Source organism: Leptonotus elevatus, chromosome 17, assembly GCF_054856555.1.
Source record: "Leptonotus elevatus isolate MCC_2025b chromosome 17, RoL_Lele_1.0, whole genome shotgun sequence".
NCBI lineage: Eukaryota > Metazoa > Chordata > Actinopteri > Syngnathiformes > Syngnathidae > Leptonotus > Leptonotus elevatus.
The window spans coordinates 14,859,112-14,882,778 of NC_141255.1; the positions used below are offsets into that span (position 1 = coordinate 14,859,112).

A 23,667-nucleotide genomic window follows, 5' to 3' on the forward strand; every position below is an offset into this window, starting at 1 on the left:
GCAAAGCTAAAACAAAGGTACAACTTGTATTCTTGGTTATTTCAATTGAACTAATCTCAACGTGTCTACAAATTCAATAACAATTCATAATTCCAAGCCAGAAACTGATTTTGCAGCCCGGAAGTGCAGACATGTGCCTCTGTACGGCCTCTAGCAACCGGTGCTTGCATTTGTATTTAAAGTTCCTTATTTATTTCCAGATGTTTATTTGTTAATAGTAGTGGCTTTTTATTATTTAGTTATATTTGGTGCCATTGTTAGTGTTTTATAAATACTCAAATATTTATCTTATTTTTGTGAAAGTTTTTGAAACATTAATATTCACAAGCTATTTTGTAAAATAACGTAAAACGGACAAATACTCAAGCTATTGTTCATTTCTGTCAGGGGTTGGGTCAGGCACCACAAAGCATTTTTGCTTAGGGCACCAAAATGGCTGGCCCTGATTATATACTATACATACAGATTAGATTTATACAGCTCGGGATAAAGGCTGGGGTGGGAAGGTGGTTGGCTGGGTGGTAACTATTTATTTTTTATGTTTTTTTAAAACAGGTGGATGGTATGTGGTGCTTTGAAGACCCCCTTTTTCTTTTAGTGCGTGCGTGACCCTGAGTCAGAAAAAACAAAACAAAAAAACTCTTCCGAGTCACATAACTTGCGTCAACTGACAATATCTAAACCGGATGAAGCGTCCAAATCGCCCTTTTTGTCCGTTTTTTTTTTTCCATTTGTGCACAAAATCGGAAAACTAGTTGTTTGCCGTTTTTGGAATAAATATTGAGGGGAGAAAAAGTATTTTTTTCTTTTATGTACTTCCTGTTTTGTTTGGAAAAACAAATGAAATATGGATCCCCCTCGCCATCACCTCACTTGTTCTCACCTGGACTGTTGTGGTTTGCAAAACAGTCCAGTTACGATGGATTCAGTGCCCTCGGAATCTGGAATGAATGTGATTTATTCCCAAGCATCTCACAATTTGCAAAACCTGGAGGCCACGACGAGCTGGCCGAGGAGAAGATCATCAGCGGGGAATTCAACTGCTTTCGGTCCGGTAGAAATAATATTTTGTGAAAATGAGGCAAGCCTGTTCAGCGCCTCATCTCACAGAGATATCTCCACCACACCCCTCCCTTACGATGACGTCACGTCATTGAAGCGGGTAATAAATGAGCAGTCTGCATGGCTAAATGACTAATATCACCACCACAAATGTCATCTTCACACCTCATGTGGGATTGAATTAAAGTCACAATTTTGCCGATTTACGTAGGTCTCCAGAGCCATTCGGTCTTCACGGTTGCGTCAAGCATAAATCAAGCTTAATGCCCCCGCCAGCACGGAGCGCATATTGGGACTTTTGATATTGAGGTCGGATCTATGCGACCTGGCCGTTCAGACTGCGGTCGCATTGCAAAAATTCGGATACGTATCTGTTCTAAGACCACATATGAAAGTGACCCAGGTCGGATAATAAAAATATTCAGACTGACAAAGTCAGATACAGGTCGCATTTGGGCAAAACAATTCGCTTTGGGTCGCATTTGCCTGCAGTGTGAACGTAGCCAAAGACTATCCACTCAATGTTGAATATTAACTCCATATGGGAAATTTCTGCATGGGATCCAACAACTGAGGATTGTGCTTGTGTTTATGTTTAACTTTAACGTATGAATACAAATCATCTGTGTAATCACAGCTGTTTTTCATCCCGTTAAAATGTCTCCAAATGAAATGCTCTGCGGCTAAGAAAATAAATTTATTTCATGAGGACGTCCACTCTACACACATCATACGAGGAGTGTAACAAAAACAGATTTGAATCCTAAAATTGGTTTTGATTTCGAAGATGTGAGTGCATCAAATTGAACCAAATTTGAAACATTGCGCCCCATAATAAAACTCAGACAAAACCCAATACTTGAACTATTTTATTGGAACATACTCCAGTCCTATTTTAGTTGTTGCAGTTATACTAACGTTCTGGCTGTGGCATTTACTGACCCTTCGTGCTTATGAAAAACACAAATAGCGCACAATCCTTAGTGCCCTGCAGGCATGGCACTGTGTGGCTTTGGCACACAGGAGAAGTGAAAATGAGGAAACACCCACAAGCAGCATACATGGCTCAACGATGACAACAAACGGTCACAAGTGTAAATAAGCGCTATGGAGAAAATGTATAGTGCTACATATGGATACATTTCAAACTTGGTTGCCCTTGCCAACATCACGCGACGACAGTACCAGCAGTGCAAATGAAAGCGGACCACCTTTTAGCGAACTTCAGAACCCGCGCGTGCCAATTTTCCACATCAAAACTCAGCGTGGAAAGGGTAGTCCTTATGCTTCACACTCCTGGAGGTCAAAGGGGAAAAAACGGGTATGAAAACCACACTGTACAACAAACAAGTCTTCGCAACATTTCTTTACGCTCACCAATGCATGCCACAGGCTCTCCAATTGCGATTGAATCTCAATATGGTCTTCATGTCCTCGTCGCTTAGTTGGAAGTCAAACACCTGCAAACGAGTTCATAAACGCAACGCGCTAGGAAAGAAGAGATTGTGTGCTCCTTACCTTGAAATTGTCCTGGATGCGGTGAGGTGTGATCGATTTGGGAATCACAATCACGTTCCTCTGGATTTGGAAGCGGATCAGGACCTGATTTCAGACTCAAAGTTAAGACTAGGAAAAAAAAATATTCTAATTGAAAATAAACCACCCCCACAACCCCCACCAGTATCTGCAAAATTGATGTGATTATCTCAAGGTCATCTTCGCATGTATTTTTAATCATACAAAAAACTTAACCATGAATTAATACGAAAGCCACATTTTTAGTTTTTTTAATTCACTAAGGTTGAACGGGAGTTAAATTGGGTGGATATAACTAGAGTTCTCATTATTTTATTCTATGTACATATTGACGCCTTCAGAAAATAATTGCCCAAGTCATTTCTTCAGGAAACAAACATTTGAACCATTTGCATCATGAGGTGATGATTTAGGCAAAAATATTTTTGGCCCAAAAAATTGACTTAGGCAATTATTTTAATAGGGTGACGATATGCATTATAGAACACCAACAGCATTAGCCTACGCTGAAAGGTTAGCAATGGTGATAGCATTAGCACACTAGCGATGAGCATTTAAGTAAACAAACACTAACCACCATTTAGTTCACACATCCATCTTTAAATCTACACCAAAAGTCATTTTAGACGACGCTTCGACAATAAAGCTGCCCGTTAGCTACAGTGAGCTCAAGAACTTCCTGTCCACTGCGTGCGTCTGCAAAAACGGTTCATGTAGAAACATGGACAGAGATGCACAAATGTTTCTGGCTGAGCTTCAAGGCAGACTTTTTTTTTCTTTCTTCCCCAGCTCACCCTTTCCACAAAACAGATGCAGCTTTCATTGCTGCTTTACCTGAGCGGAGGTTTTGTTGTGCTTCTTGGCTATGGCCTTGATATTGGGGTCCTCCAAAAGTGAAGGGTCTTCCGGTTTTGCCCTGCAATGCGCAGCCAGCAGACTTTGTCACACGTTACGCTGAAAACAGCAGAGACAATCCACCTTTGAAGATAAGCAAAAGCTACCAGGGTCGGTCCGGGGAGCCGAGGGGACTGTAAGCTGTCACGGCGATGCCCTTCGAGTGGCAGTAGTTGATCAGCTTCTCCTGGCACAAGAAGGGGTGGCACTCCACCTTCAGACACAAACGTACAACTTATATTTGACTCCCTTAAATGCTCCTTCCTTGACTTGTGACTTTTCTCACATCTTGTGACGCAACGAGTACGTGCTCGGTAAGCCCGGTCTCAAGAACGTATTTCCCAAGCACACATAACTCGCTGGCGTATTTCCGTAATGCATCGCAGTTATATCATGTGACTAGATTTCAATGAATTTGTAATACGCTACATATTTTTTTGTGGATTGTTTTTTTCTTACTGGACTCTGCTTGCACTGTAAATAGTTTTCACTTTTTTCATCTGTTGTGGTGTCAAAAAAAAAAAAAAAAAAAAACACCCACTGAAATTCTGGACTGCGCCATCGTTTTGACCTTTTTTGAAACGAACCCGTGACAGATGCATTTCGTACTTCAAGGAACGAATGGCAGCGTTTGTATCCTCCCCTTTCATGAGCGTAAATAATAATTAATTTAACGTGTAAAGTACAGCTTTATTCAATCTAGTCCTATTTTTTTACACAACTAAGTTTAACAACTGTAATTTACAGTATCATATATAATAATATATATTGCGGCGTCTAGTTGGTTATGACGCCACGGCAGGCTAAGATGTGAAGATCTAAACGCGCGCCGTCTTTTTAACCAATTTTACTTGCTTATATATCCAAATCTCCAACATATCGAAAACTTAGTTTGCCAGGCAAGGTAACTTTATAAGACAGTGCAGCTCGCGACTTCCACAGCTAGAAGTGACGTTCTCTTCGTTGCACTTCACAGCTGGATTCCAAGTTGATTTAGAATTCCACTGTATTCCAAAGATTGCACGCTTTTGCACGGTCAGCATGAAGTTTCCTCCTCACACTCACTCACCAAAACAACAAAGGTACTATATGGCTTCTACAATATATATTTAACTCATTCAAACCCAAAAATGTAGAAATACATTTTCCTTCCATTGTCCTTCACTCCCCAAAAATTTATTTATATGTTTGTTTGTTTTTTAAAGCTAGAGCATACAAAAGGCTTTGATAAAGCTTCTGACACGAAGAGTTCGCTTAAAGCAGTAGTAGTTATTACAAAAAAGGCCAGCAGGTGGCAGCAGAGTATAAGAGATCAGCCAGTGCTATGCTGCAACAAGCTCTTTCCCCCGGTGTTTTCAACAGGTTTGTGAATAACAATGAAGCTATATTCTAATGCTAATCGCTGCAAAACGGAAACAGTTACAAATATACTTTTTTTTTCTGACAAAAGAAGAGACTCTAATCTTTCTTTTGGTAGGTTCCATGTTTTTATAGCAACAGAACACAATATTCTGTGGCCTAGCAAAATCTGTCAAAATCTAGTAAAACAGCCGGGAGCAAAGGGGGTTGCTTCAGCGAAAATGGCTGTGAGTGAAGGAGTGTGATTTACTATATACGCACACATTCAAAGATAATTTTTATTGATGTACAGTACCACAATTTCAGGAGAATCGGAACAAAACCTGCAACTCACATCGGTGTATTTCCAGAACCTTTTTTTTTTTTTAACAATATAATCCTAAATTGGACAAATCCCATGTATAATTTCAAATGACACTTCTTTAATATATCACTCGTAAATATATATAAAATCTAATCACGTGGTATTCAGTTATGGCAATGCGTCGGTCCGTCAAAACCAGGAAAATCGCAGTAAGAACAACATCCGGGTATTGCGTCATTATTGCTTTTGCTTTTTGCGTACTTTCAACTGGAAAAGTACTTGAGCCGCGACTGATGACGTTTCACGAGATCACAAGGATGTACGGATAAGAACGCATATTGAGAAACGGCTAGTGGATGTTCCCCATTTCTGCTGTTTTTGTACAATGGCTGCAGGGCAGAAGAGCAAATGGTAGCTTAATTTAATACGAGGTAAGATCAATCTCAGATAGAGAGGGTAAACAAACAGACTAACTGTATTAGCCTAGCTTCAGGGGTGGATTGCATCAAACTCAGGGGAATTAGAAAACCTTTTATTTTCCCTTCTCGCACATGAGAGCATTACAGCCTGCTACACTTTTAGGATTTGCCATATTTATAGAAAAGAATCATCAATACATGTGATTTTTAAATCATGACTGTTCCATATTGTGTGTGTTGGTGTACCTGGTTATTGGCAGGCTTGTATTTGAGGCCCGGCTTGTTGAGGAGACGTTCAATCTGATCCTGGTTGAAATTGGAGATGCCGATGGCTTTGACCAGACCGGCATCTACCAGCTCCTCCATCCCCTAAAACACAAAACATTTCTACGTCTTTCTCCACCTCCATTTATGTACTCTGAAGAGCTCCACAGGGCTCTGTACCAGATGCTCTGTCTTTGTTAAATAACCCGCATGGAGTGATCAAAATCCAAGTACAATTTTATGGCTTTGCTTTTTATTTGGCAAACTTTTACCTCACCTCCCATGTCTGCAGGTAGTCGGAATTATCAGCAATTGTTTCTTCGTTGCTGTCCAAAGGAAATACGTCGTCGCCAGCCTATATAATTACAATGAGATGATTCGAAAAACCAATCTAGAACAATAGTGGTTAACACTTACAGCACTTACCTTGAATCCCATTGGCCAGTGCACCAGATAGAGGTCGATGTAGGCCAGCTTGAGATCGTCCAGGGTCTTCTCACAAGCGTTCCGAACCATGGACTTTTCATGGAAAGTGGACCACAGCTAAGCGGCAAAAGATGTGGTGTAGGACCAATAAGGAGCATCCAAAACAGGCAGTGGCATTATGTTGTCACAGCACCATCTACTGGATTCGAGTCGCCATTTAATGGCTTCTTTGCTGACCCATTCCATCGTGCTTAATGTACTGGGAATTCGGACTGGGATTTGACTTAACTTACCTTACTAACAACGAAAAGGTCCTCTCGCTTGACCACTCCATCCTTGATCATGGCCCAGATTCCCTCGCCCACCTCCTTCTCGTTCTGGTAGATGAAAGCCCCGTCGATGTGCCTGTAGCCCGCCGATATGGCTGCTTTCACCGCCTCAGTCACTTTTCCAGGTTCAGACTACAAGAGAATGACTTTTATTTGGAACATGCAACAGTGCAAATAAACTGAAACTAAATAGTTGACATAGTGAAACACTGCGTAACGCCTTTCTGAAAAAGAACAGGAAGAAATAAAACTGTCTGAAATCATAACCAATAATTACCCTCTCGTTATTTGTTGATTCTAGGGTAAACCCAAAATATATACGTGCATACAAACAGGAAACAGCTGCTGCTTGAGTGGATTTTTTAACAGGTTCAGCTTATGCTAAGATAAAGGCAAATAACTCATTAATTAATATGAAAACTACTACGTAATTGCAGTTGTGTTTAGACTAATAGTCATTTTTTAGCTCGCGAGGCGAAAAATATCAAGCATGTTAAATATTCGCCTCATGGCAGTGAGCGGCTGGCTTTAAAGGTACACTGAGCCATTTTCAGCAGTAAGAAGATCATATTTTGCCTATAATACAACGTCATTATTTTACATGTAGAATTAATATCTTTAAAAACACATTTTGCCACTTGCTGTTGACTGCGCTCAGGAAACAGGTAACAACCAATCATGGCTCAGTTTGCAAACATCACAAGACCAAACCCAGAAAACATGAGCCGTGCTTGGTCGTTTCCTGAGGCCTGAGCACCTGTACATGGTTGTCTGTCTGTCCGTAGATTGTAGACCAGGGGTGGTCGGGTTCGGTCCTCGAGAGCCACTATCCAGCCTGTTTTCCATGTCTCCCTCCTTCAGCGCAGCTGAATCTAATGATCAGCTCATCAGCAAGCTTGGCAGAAGCCTAATAACAATCCTGATCATGAATCAGGTGTGTTAGTGGAGAAAAACATGGAAAACAGGCTGGATAGTGGCTCTTGAGGACCAAACTTGGCCACCCCTGGTGTAGACTCAGCCTCTATCAGCTGCTTCAGCTCCTCACTAAAAGAAAGAACATGATTTTGAGTCCAGGTGCATTGAATGTCTAAATGTGATACTGCATTGTTTCCGTTTAAATATCAGATGGGTTATATTTGCATTAATCACGCATTAACCTTAGCAAAAGCTAAGCTATGAGCTAAATTTATAAGTCTAATTCTCAAATTCTGATGTTTACTTTGACAGTAAATTTCAACTGAGAGTGGCATTTTTTTAAGAATTGTGCACTCTTTGCCAAATGAGTTGAGTTCACTGCCACCATGCAGCGCATGTATCGCAAGTTACATCTTGCGATGTAAAGAGCATTATAAATAAGATGTATTATAATTATTACTACAGATTCACGGCATATGCACAAAATACTCAAATACAACAAACACCTATAAATACACAGCAATTTACTCATACACCTATGGCCCATATAGTAAATAAGTCAAATATTTACTAAATGACACCGTTGGCCACTATATAGTTCGCTACATAGTTCATATTAGCATAGGTAATTTTGCAAAAATAGCATGAATAAAATCCAATACTTCATTTGGACATTTTAACGGTGCTTCTAACTAGCTAAACACCTGCTCACATGTATGAAACCTAAAAAGAAATAGTCCAGAATAAATTATTATGGAGGTTTTGTGTTATAAGCGTCAATATCTGCATATCAAATAGTGAAACCGTGCATGATATAGCGAAGCCCGAACGAATCGGATAGCATATTAGTGTTATCTAATCTAGAATGTTAGTTAGCATTAGCCACAGTTAGCTTTACTAGCAGAACGATTAATTCACACGCACGCGTATAATAACAGTGAGTTTATTTCCGACCGGTTATGCAACTCACTGACGTCTAAATTTAAGTTTCGATGGCCGCGACTATCTTTCATCCTGCTTTCTTGGGGGGCTCGTAGTCGTAGTTGCACCCAGAGAAATAAAAAAAACAGTAACTTTCCATTAGATCCAAGAGATATTTGTAACGGATCACTCACTCTCCAAGACCCCAGGCCGACGATGGGGATTAGTGCGCCGGTGTTGAGCTTCACGGATGTTGCCATTGCTTCAAAAGGAAGAAGTGAAACCTTCAGTTCGGGCTGGAGTGCGCAACAAGTGGATTTTGCGTGCGTGCGCGCGTGTGTGTTGTAATCTTTGTGGCATCGTCGATTGATTGGTGATGCCTTGCAGGCTGCCCCAGGCGTGAAATCAAGTACAGTGATTCAGCGATTTCACATAAAAAAACAAACGCAAACATTATTTCACACATTCAGACAATATTATTATTATTATTGTTGTGTTGTTAATATTCATATACTAGTTTAGTAATACTAAACTGCTAGAATGATGCTGCGATTGATCACGCCTGAAACATTCTTTCTGACGTTCTTGCTTTCGCCACTAGAAGGAGACAGTGCACCAGTCCTGCTTTGGACGGACGGTAACAAAATGCTGTAATAAATATCAGTTCCTTTCTTTGACATTTGGACTTGTGTACGTTCATGCGTGATTAAATAAGTAGTTTTAGGGCCGAAATGGCCTCTTATAAATTATTTGACAAAAGACGATGTGATGATTTTGCAAGCAGGCACGTGCACAATCTTTAAAATATACCAACCACCAATTTAAAATCCATCCATCTAATATCCTCACGAGGGTAAAAATATAAAAGCAAAATTAATGCTTTCATTGACTTTATGCATGAAAAATGTACAATGCATGCTAATATGCCAATTAAACTAGAACACAACTTTATTATTATTATTAACAGATACAAAAACAACAAAAACAATAAACACTAATCAACATGGCATGTGGTGGGAATATTAATTTATACAAATTTATTAACAACAGCCACAAAACAACTATTACAGTTAGCATTTTTTTCTCACCCATCGGTAATATATGATGCTCAATATATAAGGTGCAATTAATATAAAAAGTTCCAACTGTGTTATTATTATTTATCTACTTTCTAAATATAGTAATTATGTCTGTCGACAACAATAAATGCCATTTGATTTAAGCCTAGACTGAATAAATCCCAGTCTAGGGTGTGGGTTCGGGGGTAGAGGTGGGTGGCGTCATAAAGTGTAATTGCACATACACTACAGGAGGTGGCAGTGGCGCTCTCACTGACAGAGAGTGCACAGTGCACAAGGAGTATCAACTCCAACCCAACAAATTATACTATTTATAGTCACGGCAGAGAGTTGGTGGTGGTGGGGTCTATTTTTTGTCTTTACGCGTGGTGGGGGTAGGAGGGGGGGGGGGCACAAATTGATAACTATATTGGGGTGGGTCACAAAACCTTGAATGTATTTTGTTGCAATTTCACATGGTATTGGACACTTTTAACAAGAGTCGATGGGAAAACATTGTTGCACCCAAACCGAAAGTTGCATCATAAAACGAGACAGCAGAAAAAATTAAACAATTGACATAATCATGAACTGTATACTAGTTATCATCTCCTAAAAACAGATATAGAGTGGACCCCTGCATATTCGCGGTTCGGCACTTGCGGACTCTTGCTGATCTAAATATTTAGTCGTCACTATTTTGCATGACTTGATTTCAGATTGATTTGTTGTTAAAAAAAGAAGAAGTCAACTGCAGGTCCAATTGTGTTTGTGTAATAATATTTTGAAGTGATTATGCATTCACGTTTTTTTTCTTACAGTCATGTTATCCCTTTGAGAAAAACAATAACTACTTGTAGTTACGGCCCATGATGAAAACGGGTTTGACAACTCTGGCCTAGAGCAGTATAAGCAACAAAGTCACTTGCCCTTCATTCTTATTGCGTTTCTTTGTTGGTGTGGCCAAATAAAAGAAGTTCATCCTGGAATGTGGCTCAATCATGCAATCTTGAGTTAAAACATCTTTCATCTGAAATGGCAATACACATGCATACATACACGCACACAAATACACACTCAGCAAGGCAAGGTAAAACAGCTCTTCAGTTAAAATCAGATTAAAACCTCACAGTTCTTTCACTGAGCCACGAGGAGAAGAAGATAAGAGCTGCGGAGAAAAGTGCTATATTTGACTAAAGAAAAAAAAACATACAAAGGGAAAAGTTGCAGGAGCCAGTAGTGCTGTGTACCTCACAATGTCTCCTCTGATCTTCTCCCCCGGCAGGACGTCTGCATCTCCAGGCCCTCTCGCGCCTCTGATTTGACTTCAGACAGCCTCCAAACTGTCAAAGTGGCCCCGGAATCAAACGTGGTCACACGCTGCCTTCATCAAAAGAACAAGACGCCGCTGACACTGTTTTGTGCAGGGCAAGCATCTATTAGAATAAAAGGAAGAGGGCAAAAATGACCGCATATTTGAACATGGTGTGTGAAATGAAGTGGCCCTCCAAGAAGAGTTTGAACACAAGTCGCATCACCTTTCCAACATGATCCTTAATGACATAAAACTGCTATTTGACAGACACAAGGGGTCGACAAAACACAATGAAAAAAATATGTGGAGGTCTTTTACCTCCACAAGGAGGCTTTTGTTTTCATCAGATTGCAGAACTTTCTGTTTACTGTTTTTGATTTTTCACCATAGATTTCATAGAATTCACACAAGGCTAGTCCTATTGAACATCAGTAAAATTGACTACATTGGATATATTTATTTTCCATTCAATTTAATAGCCATTACTATTTTAGTCTTAGTTGATTTGAATTTGTTATGCTTTGCAGGATATTATGTCTGTATTTCAAAATCAACACGGGATTCCCATTCCGCTTGTTTGCATGCATGCCTTTACATAAGGCTGTAATCTAAATTGGAATTTCCAGTCATACTATCAAATGTAGTATAATCCATAATCAACACTAAACTAAAAATTAAAATCTAATTGTTTCATTTATTTACAATGTGTTTTCATTTTGGAAGAAATTCTGGATCTGGATCAAACTAACACTTGAGATTTTGACCCAACAAGAGGTAAAAACTATCCAGACTAACCAAGAAATGGATAAATGGGTTATCAATATCACTGTGGAGGTTGGAAATAAAAATGTTATGACCAACATTTTCAAAGACGATGAAGCAGGGTGACTTCACTTCTGGCTGCAAAGGAGATGGCTGCGGAGCTCTGATACCGTGTCTTCATTTTTGAAACCCTTAAAAGCTGCTCATATCCTTTAAAAGGAAGTGAGGAAGAAATGCCAAAACCATCTTGTGCAAAACAGTGTGAACTTTTCAATCGTGCACGAAAGACGGGTACAAGCGTGACCCAGCTTAGCTCTCTGAACAGCGCTAACGCTAACTCGGCTAATGCTAACATGGTTAGCGTTGAAGATGTGACGTGCGAACTCCCATCACTGCGGTCGGAATTTGGAACAGGATTTGATTTCCTGGATCAACAATTGGTGGGCATGACAAATGCGCTCACAACACTGAAAGAGGCAGTCGACGAGATGAAACAAGACGTCGCTAACACTACAGCCCGTCTTGACCAGGCAGAGAATCGTATCGATCAGCTATTAAGCGAATGTCTCTCATGGAGGCAAAAGCCAAAGACTTGGAGAATCGGGGAAGGAGAAAGATCTTGCGCATCTTTGGAATTCAAGAGGGTGCGGAGGCGACACGGCCACTCATTGACTTTATAAAAGAAATGTTACCGAAATGGCTCGGGCTATCACACTAAAAGACATTCACATTAGAACTTTGGCACCCAGGAAGCCGAATCAATTAACTTCATAAACGAATACGATAGAGCCCCAATGAGGATTCACCATCCTTTTTTTGAGAAACTATTTTGGACTATTTTCTTCTCTGCAAGGACTGTTTATTAACTCATTCACTGCCATTGACGGCTATAGACGTCAAAAACTACTTCTATTAGTTTCACTCCCCCCCCCCCACTTTTGTTAACAAGAGTATGAAAACCTAAAAAATCATATATTGTACATTTAGAACATATAATATTCGTGATTAATCTTGAGTTAACTAGTGAAGTCATGTGATTAATTACAATTAAAAATGTATTCGCCTGGTGGCCCTAATTAAAAAAAAGAAAATAAAAGATTATTAAAAATTAGGAGTGTCAGACGATTAAATGTTTTAAGTATAATTAATCGCATGACTTCAATAGTTAACTCACGATTAATTACAAATTTTATATCTGTCCTAATATACAATATATTTTTTAAAGTTTTCATACTCTTGTTAACAAAAGTGGATATTTTTTTTTGAAACTAATATAAATAGTTCAAATGAATTTTTGACGTCTTTAGCCGTCAATGGCAGTGAATGAGTTAATTGAAGAGGGGACTTTAATTGTACCCTGGACCCTACATTAGATAGATCTTCTCATGCCAAGTCAGGAAAAATACTCAATAACTATATACAAAACCCCAGGCGAAAGGACATTTGGAGAGTTGTAAATCCTACTAAATAGAAAATACACATGTTTCTCAGGTGTTCATAAAAGCCACTTGCACATAGATTATCTCTTAATATCTATGGAATTACAATCACATGTAGAAGGCTGTTGGTATAACAGTATCTCTATGAGACTCCAGTTAGGTAAAGCTGGAGAATACCCCAAAAAATGTAGATTGCAAACATTTTTATTTAAAGATGACTCATTTGTCAAGTTTATAGAAAAATGTGAGGACAAGGGAGAAACCTCAGCAAGTATAAGGTGGGAAGCTTTTAAAGCTTATATTAGATGAGAAATAATTAGTTATACAAGTACTCAAAATAAAAAATACAATAGTGAGGTAATGCTGTTAGAACAAGAAATTACGGTCCTGGAAAAGGAATTCTATAATATGAATGATCATGGAAAACCGCGTAAGCTAACTGTCATGAGGGCTAAATATAATAAATTGACAACAGATAAGGTAGCGAAACGTTTAGTGTGGACAAAACAACGATTTTAGGATCGGGGGAAAAGCAGGAAAATGATTGGCTTGGAGGATAAAAACAACAGGCCGAGAGGGCGTAACCTCGCCAGGCAGATTGATAATTGTGATTCAATCGAGGGAGTTCTTCACATTATCTATCTGGTACTTCACTAGGCAGACCCGTTCTGGAAAGGCGGGGCTTGCTGTACAATACTTCGAGCTGATTGGACGATGCGGTATCTTTGCACATTTTGACCAATCAAAGCAACGGATGAAAATCTCGTCTTCGGGGGGTGGAGCACTAACATCTTTACCAGATAAAAATGCACGAAACTCCTCCCGTTGTTTAAATTCGGCAAGGAAACTGTGATTAATTCTGCGAGAACATAATTAATTGCAGCTCGATCGAGAAAAGGTCGGCTGCAAAAATATGCAGTGTTTTTTTCATAATTTAAATAAGGCCCTTTGACAGTTCCTCTGGAATAAAAGAAAATCAAGATTACATCTTAAATTATTATACATGCCTTATGAAAAAGGTGATCTCCAAATCCCAAATTTAAAGTGGTACTACATGGCGGCACAGCTGGTATCAGCCTCTCATTACTTTGACACAAAATCACCACCATCTTGGGTAAATATTAAACAACAGTCTATTCCAGAATTGCCGATATGCAATTATCTTTATTCTTCACATTTGCATAAATTGAAGAAACAAACTAAAAATCCCTTCCTGAGGAATACTATTATTATATGGCACACAATACATACACATGTGGGAACGTCCTTGAATAAGTCTCAGTTTACTCCTTTATGGCATAATGATCGGTTTATACCTGGCAGAGAAGATGGAGGATGTGAAGTGTTATGATGTTCTGTTCTACTTGGCTTTGTGGTCTGCATTATGAAATAAAAAACAAACAAACAGTAAAAAAAAAAAGAAAAGAAAGAAAAGAAAAGCAATCTTCCAGGCGTCGCCAAAGCAAGTTTTTAACTGGATGCTCTTTCTGCCACAAACTTCAACCCAATCTGCTGGATCAAAATTAACCCAATCTTGGGTAAAAGTAACCCAATCTCATCAAAATCCACAATTAAATGAGTGGGTTAGGGAAACAACCCAGCACATTTTTTTGTGTGTGTATAGGCTATATTATATTAATTTGTAACGAGTATGAGCCAAGTATGGAGCACCGCAGCCGCTAGCTCGCGTAGCTTCCAAAATAAAACAGTCTGTGATGCCTTCATGGCCCGTCCACATCGTCGGAAACTAACCAACCCGCAACCTATCCCCAAAGGTTGCTACAATATTATAAATTTGACAATCAATCAATCACAATCTCTGGGCTTTATCATTACTGTGTGTGTTCTTTCAATCATTTTGTGGGTGCTGGGTGCTTTTTTGAGTGCTACAGCTGTAAAATAACCCATTTTGAAGCGAGGCGTCCTCTTTTGGGCTCTTCACATCAGTTTTGGTCTTGATTGCTCTTTCAGACGTCGCCCGGAGGAAAACAACTCATTGAGTGCTTTTGAATTTGCATGTAGACACGCTTGTTGCTATTTTTACGACGTCGGGCGCCAAGTGTCCCTCGGGACTCCTCCATTTTGTACCCTCATCAACCTTAACTGGCGTGGACAAACATCATTGTGCTCATTATGCAGATTACAGCGGCCTTTTGCACAAAGATGTCACCAAAAACACAAGTTGAACAGGCCTAATCAGCTAAATTTGAAAGTCAAGCCTCCATTTTGAGATACAAGAGCCAGCACTTATTGGAAGCAGCATCACGTTGCTTTGAGTTTTGACAACAGACAACATTAGTAATGTGAGGAAGTTGGTAAATGATGAAATCTACATTATGATGGATACAAAAAAATCGACATGCCCCTGTAAATGGCAGATTTTTGTGATAAGAGAAATTATTTCCAAAACTAAAATCACAATTAATGTGATCTATGACCTGTACAACTCGAATAAATTGTATTTATTTATTTATTTATTTTACAGCCCACAGCATGAGCGTGCTCAGGCAGAAGGGTAGAAATAAATTTCCAAGGCATTAAATACAGTCGATCGTCAGTTGAAAATACTATGGCACAACATTGGTAATACCAAACCTCCAAATTTGAAGAAAACCATTGAAGATGCTGCAGGAATTTCTGGATGTTTAGTTTAGTATGACGTGACAACAATCATCCGTTTACTTTATATGACTGCGCTATGTGGTCCCCATCACACTTGAACTCTTCCATACACATGTGGAAAATTGTGCTGTGGTCTGATGAAACCAAGGTTGAACTTTGTGGCCATAATTCTAAAACATTTTTAAAAAAATTGCTTATCAGCCAAAAAACACAACACCTACAGTGATGACATGGTGGTTGGTAGCATCATGCTTTGGGGTTGTTTTTGTTCGGCTGGAAAGTAAGGAAAAGCCTACTAGAACATCTGAAATTGATTTGGGGTTAAGGTTTACTGGTCACATGAATGGTGGGACATTTTTTAAATGATTTATCTTCGTATATTTTTCTATATCACAAAAACTTGGCAATTGAACAGGGGTGTGTAGATTTTTGCAGCATCTATACCATGTTGTGTTTCTCATGACCTATTACTGTATCTCACAAAGGTGAGTACATACCTCACACTTTTGTGGAAACTGAAAATGTCACATGACACAGAAGAAGAAAAATGACTAATTGGGCCGGGATGTATTATTTCACTTGGGGGTGCGCTCACTTTTGTTGCTAGTCAATCAGAATCTGAATCTGTCCATTGTCAGAGATGTATTAATGTGTATATGACGCACCCACCATGACTTGCCAGAATAAGAGATTCGGTCTGGAAAATGGGTCAGTTGACGCAATCGCTCGTCTTTGCACCCAGCTCCAAAAGATGCCCAACAAAAAGAGGAAACTCGCATTGCTTTAAATCTCCATGGCCTTTCACTTGCCCATACTTCGAGGAATCAACAAACGTGGTCATCAACAAAGAGTGAAGGAACACATCATCCTGCAAAATTACAGGTAACTAACTTTTTTTTCTCAAACTGAAATCTATGCTTATATCACATTAACTTCCATATTTTTTTTTATGTGCATCAAAGCTTTAAAATGGCATGCATTAGCATTACTACTAAACCAGTAACATTGCACCTGTGCAAAAATGAGTGGATTGACTCAATTTACAGCAAGCAATATCCTGTTTGACAGGAAGTTCATTCAGCCTTCAAAACACGACTGACGGTACATGAAATATAAACTGACATTAGACATTTAAGAAATGCAATTTCTGCAAATTCAGTTATTCAAAAATGGCTCTTATTAACATTGGGGATTATTGTCTACGATTATGACTAGCATCTGAACATCACAATTATTTTTTGGGTTAATGGCTATTTCTCCTCATGTCTAGAACTTCAAACGACTAATATCATATCATTATTAGCACGCCGGCTCACTTCTGTTCACTTGTAGTCCAGTCGTGGAAGGTCAGGATGACAAAGCAGGAAAATCTTCCTCTGCAAAGTTCCTCATGTGCCACTTCCTCATATTGAGTCATCTGATTTTATTGACAATATGGCGAGTGAACTTCTCCAATGGGGGCATGTGCACTGCAATGTATAAGCAGACTGGACACATAGAAAGAGAGGCGAGGAAACATCAGGACGATTCTACACAATCCTTTATCACCATATTCCAATAACAAGACGTAACAATAAGAGCATGTGGCACATTAATTGAGTAAGTCACTTTAAAGGCAAAGCATAGCTTAATCGGCATCCAAGAGTGTATATTTGGACATGCGCAGTGTGAACGTGTGTGCGCGTGTGACTTTGCACATGCTGTTGTATTTGCACGGGACACACACAAACACTATGTTTTGCAATCTGGGTTGATCACTCATGTCTGAGTCACAGATTATTTGCCAAGTCATAGAGGGAAGCATTTCATGTCACACCCTGAAGCAGCAAGAGGGAAGGAAACGTCAGTACAAACAAATAGCGTGCCACCATTTATTTATTTTCTCTGAAACATGTGATGGTTGTGTTTTGCAGCATCTAGTGGCCAATCTGGGCATTGCTTCCAATGTTGCTCTGGCATAATAATAATATTATTAAGCACCTTTCAAGACTCTCATAATACATTTTAAATAATAATTAAAAAAAATTGATACAAGAGGGAGTGTCATCTCTTCTTAAACCTGCACAAGCAGTAACACCTTCCCAAAGGTCCAATCCTGCCTTGCTATTGACATTTTAATAAAATAAATATAATCAAATACAATCTGAGACAACTCAAGGCACACAGAGCAGGTAATGAAACAACAAAAATCCATAATAAAATACAAATATTACAATATATGATATAATATATAAATAATATATGTTAATGTATTATTATGTCTAATATATATATATATATATATATATATATATATATATATATATATATATATATATATATATATATATATATAAACATATAAACATAACAGTTTTTCTTTGGAGCTTGTCGTGGGCTCTCATTCGTATTATTCGTCTCTTCGATTTGCCATCAATTCTCCTCCTAGCTACAGCCGTGGATTTTACATTTCTGACTAATATTTGCAGCTGTAGCCACACAAACAGAAAAATTGCTTGGAGATGGTCATGTAGCATGTCAATCATGTTTATCGTGATTGCTTTTCATTGATTAACAGAGGGCTAACAACAATTTTATCCATGTCTATTCATGAAAATGGGGCTAAGAAGATGTGGTTGGCTTGACAGCGGTACTAGAGACAGGAGCGTATTGACGGGGCGTAGAGGAGCAAAACGATGTGCAGGTAAGAATGTCAACATTGTCTGCTCGGAGGCACCACTTCAAAGCCGGAGCGCGCTAACCTCCTCTCAGCGGTGGCGTGCACTCTTGACCGACGAAAAGTGAAAGTGAATGCTCATCCACGGTCTGCAGCCTCTTCCTGGGTCGGCCCTTTGAAGTCCTAAAATGGAGCTGATTGACTGGTGAAAAGTCGACACGAAAACAAGCTTTTTGTCGTTTTGCCCGTAGAAGCAAACTGATTTTATGTGACGGCCCACAAGCACCCACTGTCTGTTTGCTTGGAAAATATGAGATTCGCGTTTATGAAAGACAAACTTAACCAAAACTTGAAGTATTTCAATATACTGTAATCATCAGTGATGGCCAAGAAGTCAGTATTTTTCCATCCTTAGTGTAATCACACACTGGATATTTACCCTTCTGCCTTTATTGATACTTCAATAGAAAATCCCAATGGATCAAATTCATATCAACTTGTAACCTTTCCCCTCACCAGCATACACATTTAAGAACAAATGTTACAACACATTAAATCTTGATCAGATTCCCAATTGTTGCATGTTGCCATAAGTCAAACCGAAGCAATGCAGCCTGAAGTTATGACTAAGCGGTTAAACACGTACTTCAGTCACACTTAAAAGCAAATGGGGTCACTGCCATGTCAGCACCAGTATAATAGCCAAGTCCAATTGTATCATCATTTTCCTTTTAAGCAAAACGGCTTATTCAGTTTGAAACTATCTGAGGAAACCATCAACACTTTAAAGCAAAAAAACAAACAAAATAATCATTTGACTGAATTTTTTTTAATGTTTAAATTGACTGTGGTCAATTAATACAAATTTTGCAGGGCAGCAGGGCGCACACTGGTTCTTTTTAAATACTAATAATATTTAGGCATTAATCAGAGATGAAAAATGTGATATGTAGTAAGTGATAAGTAAGTATAACGACCGCTCTAGGAGGGTAATTGGGAATGCAAAAAAATTATAATACTTAATACATACTGAAAAACATCAATTTGATGCATTTTGAGAGATAAAAATCAAGCAGACTTAAAAGACAGCATCAATGTATAAAAATATCCATCTATACATGATCATGTTATGCTATATAAGCAGGGAGGGGAGGTTTACTTTTAAATTGTATTATTTTGATACAGTTTCTTGCTAAAAAAAAAAGTAGTTATTAACGTAATCCAATCATCATACTAATCAAATCAATCAAAAAAACGGCCAGGACTGCGAATAACGAAAATCCATGCGTAATTGACACCTATTTAAATGCATAGATACATAGATAGATAGATAGATGGATGCGGATGGGTGGTGAGCTGTGGTGAGCACCTCAGATACATAGATCAATTATTTGAAAGTAGATTTGCTTTCTCCATAACCGTTGTTGCCATCATAACGTATGAAATGGGGAAAAAGCGGATAAATAACGCTTATGAAGGCAACATTTACACCCAAATAACCTTGCCTTCATCTCTCACAAAGACGAAAGCGCGCGCACACCCACAGACGCACACACGCGCCATAATTGTGACGATGCGTATCAACCGCAAAACAAACTTTTATCCCAGTCGCTAGTTTTGACTTTTTTTTTTTAATATGGTGTTTAAATAGTACATCGGTGCGTAGAATGTAAAGAAGGTGGAACTCTGACTCACGTTAGCATGTAGCGGGTTAGCAACTAGCTCCTCCGTAGCAGGACGCCGCAGCACGATGACAGTTCAAACTTTTTCCTTTTCTTCAGTGAGTACGTTCCAAACAGTGAATAGCGATTAAAACATCCTCTTTCCCCCCCGACATCCAAATTGGCCGCGTAGTGTGTGGAGGACTCGACTCTCGACATGTCCCGTCTGCAATGCCACCCTGCACTTCTCCACGGAGAAGGTACACACAGCATGACATTTAAGACCTCATCCAGGTATTAAAATTAAATAATAAATAAAATGTGTAAAAGCAAAGTCAGTTTAGTGATGACATCTTAAACAACTAACGTGCAGTCCCTATGACTTGTTTATGGGGTTCGCCCCTGTCTCATTTTAATTTTTTTTTTTTTTTTTTTTTTTAAGAGCTCAGTATTGTTCATTCGGAAATGTCATCACCATTGCTCTTTTTTTTTTTTTTTTTTTAAATATATATATATATATATATATATATACACATATATACATACATATATACATATATACATACATACATACATTTTTTTTTTTTGTGTGTGTGGGTGAGTATGTGTATGTGCGTGCGTGCGTGCGTGCGTGTGTGTATTTGTTAGCTCACCAGAAAACCTATTAGAAAAAAAATCTCATACCGTTCACCTAAATCGAACACCAGGAGACCCGAGGGGACCGAAGAAAACCAAGGAAGGTGAAATCCAGCACCGACCAGACACCCCCCACCAGAACTCCTCCCCAGCCCAAGAAACATCCAGACCCCAACAAATCCAAAAAACATAAAATCAGGGAGGCCTCAAGAGACCAACGGAGAGACCGAGAAAAGGAAGGAAGGACAGACGAAGCCGCGTGAGATCCGAGACACCAGCCTCCACCGATTCAATAACCTGAGGAGGAAACAGATTGTGTCTGAGTTTCGGTAGATGCTGGTGTGGTGGATCTGGCATGCATGAAAATCTCCACCAAAGAGGGGAGCCGTCGACCCCCGCCGGAACAGAGCAAGCGCAACACCTCAGGGCCCCCCAGGCCGCGGCAGCGCCAAAGGACGACCCCCGGGCCCCACCAGGGCCACCGGCCGGAGAGCAAACCCAGGAGCAGGAGCGCCCCCCGCCCCAACACGGCCCGCGCCCCCGGCCCAACGCAGCAGGACGGGGCACTGCAGGCCCACCAGGCACCCCACCGGACCCCACCCAGTGTATATACAAGTGTGTGTGTGTGGTGCATTAAAATTAGGAGCAGGTGAACCGGAGCCGATGGAAATGATATTCCCACGCTCCGATCCACCCGCCACCCAAGCATGTTGCTGAGTGTATGTGGTGCATTAAAAAAAATAGATAGGGCGGGGGGGGGGGGGGTGGCGACACGGACAGGGGACCGCAGCACTGCTCTATACTGCGGCCCCCAACCGATGGCACCCCCACAAGCCCCCCCCCCCACCCACAAGTTGTGTGGTGTATTAAAATTGGAGGGGAGTTGTAGGGTGAAGACGGTGTTTCCACCCTACCCCACCCCCCAAAGTGTGTTATGTGCCCTATATGTCTATAAAAGTGTATTGTGCAAACCTAGTGTAGTGAGTTAAGAGGTGTGACCAGCGGGGCCCCCCCCCAACCGGGCGGGGGCAGGAGGCGCACCGGCCCACCAAGCCCCCACCCACCCCACCAGGACCCCGGCGGGCATATGGGACCCGTCCGGCGGGGCGATAGGGCTCGCCCCCCGGATACTGGGTCCCGCCCGAGGTGTCAGGACGCCCACCGGAGCGGGGCGGGCACGACACCAAACCCCAGCCACCCCCGCCGGCCCCCATAGCACCGAGACCCGGGCCATGGATGGAGCCCCCGGCCCAGGGGAGGGGAAGGAAGGCGTACCGGGGAAGGGGAAGGGAGGAGGGAAGGGGACGACAAGAAGGGCAGGGGGCAGCGGCAGGGACGCAAGGAGAGGGGGAGAGGAGGAGGAAGGGCGACGAGGGAGAGGGGACAGGGAGGCGGAGGACGGGCAGGGAGAGGCGAGGAGGGAGAGGCAGCAAGGGGGAGGAAGGGGGAGGGGAGAGGGAACCACCGGGCACCCCGGCGGCCCACAGGCCCCGAACCGCGTCGCCGGGCCCAGAGCGACGGACCGCGCCGGAACGGCGCCGCCCCCGACACCAGGGAAAGCCCCGCAACGCAGCACCCCCCAAGAGACCCAGGGAACGGCCAAGACGCAGCCGCCACCCAGCAGCCAACAGAGGGGCAGACCCGCCCACTCCCCGCCAGGGGGGACAGCACCCACAGAATTAACCCACTGGCATGCCGTGAATCCGAATATCAACCCCTGGTGCCCATCGGAGGTGAATCCGCTCGATCCCGCTGGCAGCAGCCGGGTTCCTGACTATGGAAACACAACCATTAGTTACAAATTGCCTAATACAGAAACATCAATGCCAGTTATAACGCTGCTGTGGCTCTCGCTAACAGGCAGAATTAAAATCCAAGTTTAGGTTAAAAAATTCTATATACGTAGACCATGTTTCTTTAAATTTTGACATTTGGTTTTTATTTGAGGCAGATATTTTTTCCATTAAAATATGATTTATGAGGAGGTTAGACCATTGGTCGATATTCAAAGTTTGTTTATTTTTCCAGTTAACAAGAATTGTTTTTTTTGCGATAGTAAGGGCTACAAGTATAGATTGAAATTGTTTATGTGGTAAGTCAATTGTTGTTAAGTCACCTAGCAAACACAAGTTTGGAGAGAACGGTATCCTACAGTCCAAGACAGCGGAAAGTTTTTCTAAGACTTTAGTCCAGAAACACATAACCGGAGTACATAACCATAAAGCATGAAAATAAGTGTCTGTAGTGTTTTGTAAACACTGGAGACAAATGTCGGAGTCTGAGAGTCCCATTTTCTTCATCATATATTGAGTAATGTATGTTCTGTGAATAATTTTATATTGGATAAGTTGTAAATTTGTGTGTTTTGTCATTTTAAAAACATTTTCACAAACTTGAATCCAAAAGACAGATTCCGGAGCTATAGACAAGTCTGTTTCCCATTTTGAGATGGGTAAAGACGTTTTATCAGTATATGAAAGTAACTTATATATTTTTGAGAGTTTTTTTGTTGTTGTCGGAGAAAGCTTGGTAATATCTTTAGCTAAAACAGGCGGTTGGAGCGTACCCTGGAGTGTTGGAATTTGTTTCTTTATCATACTTTTAACTTGCAAATAATGTAAAAAGTTTCCGTTTTTTATTTTATATTTTTGGAGCAAGGATGTATATGATATAAACATATTATCTGAGAAGAGATGGTGGAGATGTGTAATTCCTTTCTGCTCCCACACATTCAAATAAAACGATTGGTTGTTAATTTGAAAGTCGGGGTTATGCCATAGGGGAGAAAGCCCGCTGGGCTCCACTTTGGCTTTTGTAATTTCTAGTGCCTTCCACCAGGCAGTCAGGGTGGCGGAAATCATTGGATTTTTAAAGCAGTTATGGCGCTTAATCGATGTTGTAATAAAGAGTAAATCTAGGAGTCTGAGGTTATTACAATCCTTCTGTTCTAGTTCCAGCCAACAGTTAGTATCTCTATTGGGTTGTGCCCATAAAATAATATATTGTAGCTGGTTGGCTATATAATAGTGCATAAAATTTGGTGCCTCTAGACCTCCTTTGGATTTATTTTTCTGAAGATAGATAGACTA

General features: G+C 40.5%; 1 protein-coding gene across 2 annotated transcripts; it reads right to left on the bottom strand.

The window, feature by feature from the left end:
- Nucleotides 1–1,916: 1,916 nt before the first annotated feature.
- akr1b1.2 (aldo-keto reductase family 1, member B1 (aldose reductase), tandem duplicate 2) lies at nt 1,917–8,792 on the bottom strand. Of its 2 annotated transcripts, none has more exons than XM_086059920.1 (10): nt 8,624–8,792; nt 6,558–6,725; nt 6,265–6,381; nt 6,116–6,193; nt 5,821–5,943; nt 3,600–3,706; nt 3,433–3,514; nt 2,581–2,664; nt 2,440–2,522; nt 1,917–2,358 (listed from the first exon to the last, which is right to left on the bottom strand). In XM_086059920.1, exons 1-10 carry the CDS (start codon nt 8,687–8,689, stop codon nt 2,316–2,318), a joined length of 951 nt encoding a protein of 316 aa, XP_085916046.1. In that variant the 5' UTR covers nt 8,690–8,792; the 3' UTR covers nt 1,917–2,315. The 2 variants fall into 2 exon arrangements, with proteins under 2 accessions (XP_085916046.1, XP_085916047.1); XM_086059921.1 differs by lacking the exon at nt 8,624–8,792 and adding an exon at nt 8,483–8,623.
- Between the last annotated feature and the right edge of the window lie 14,875 nt (nt 8,793–23,667).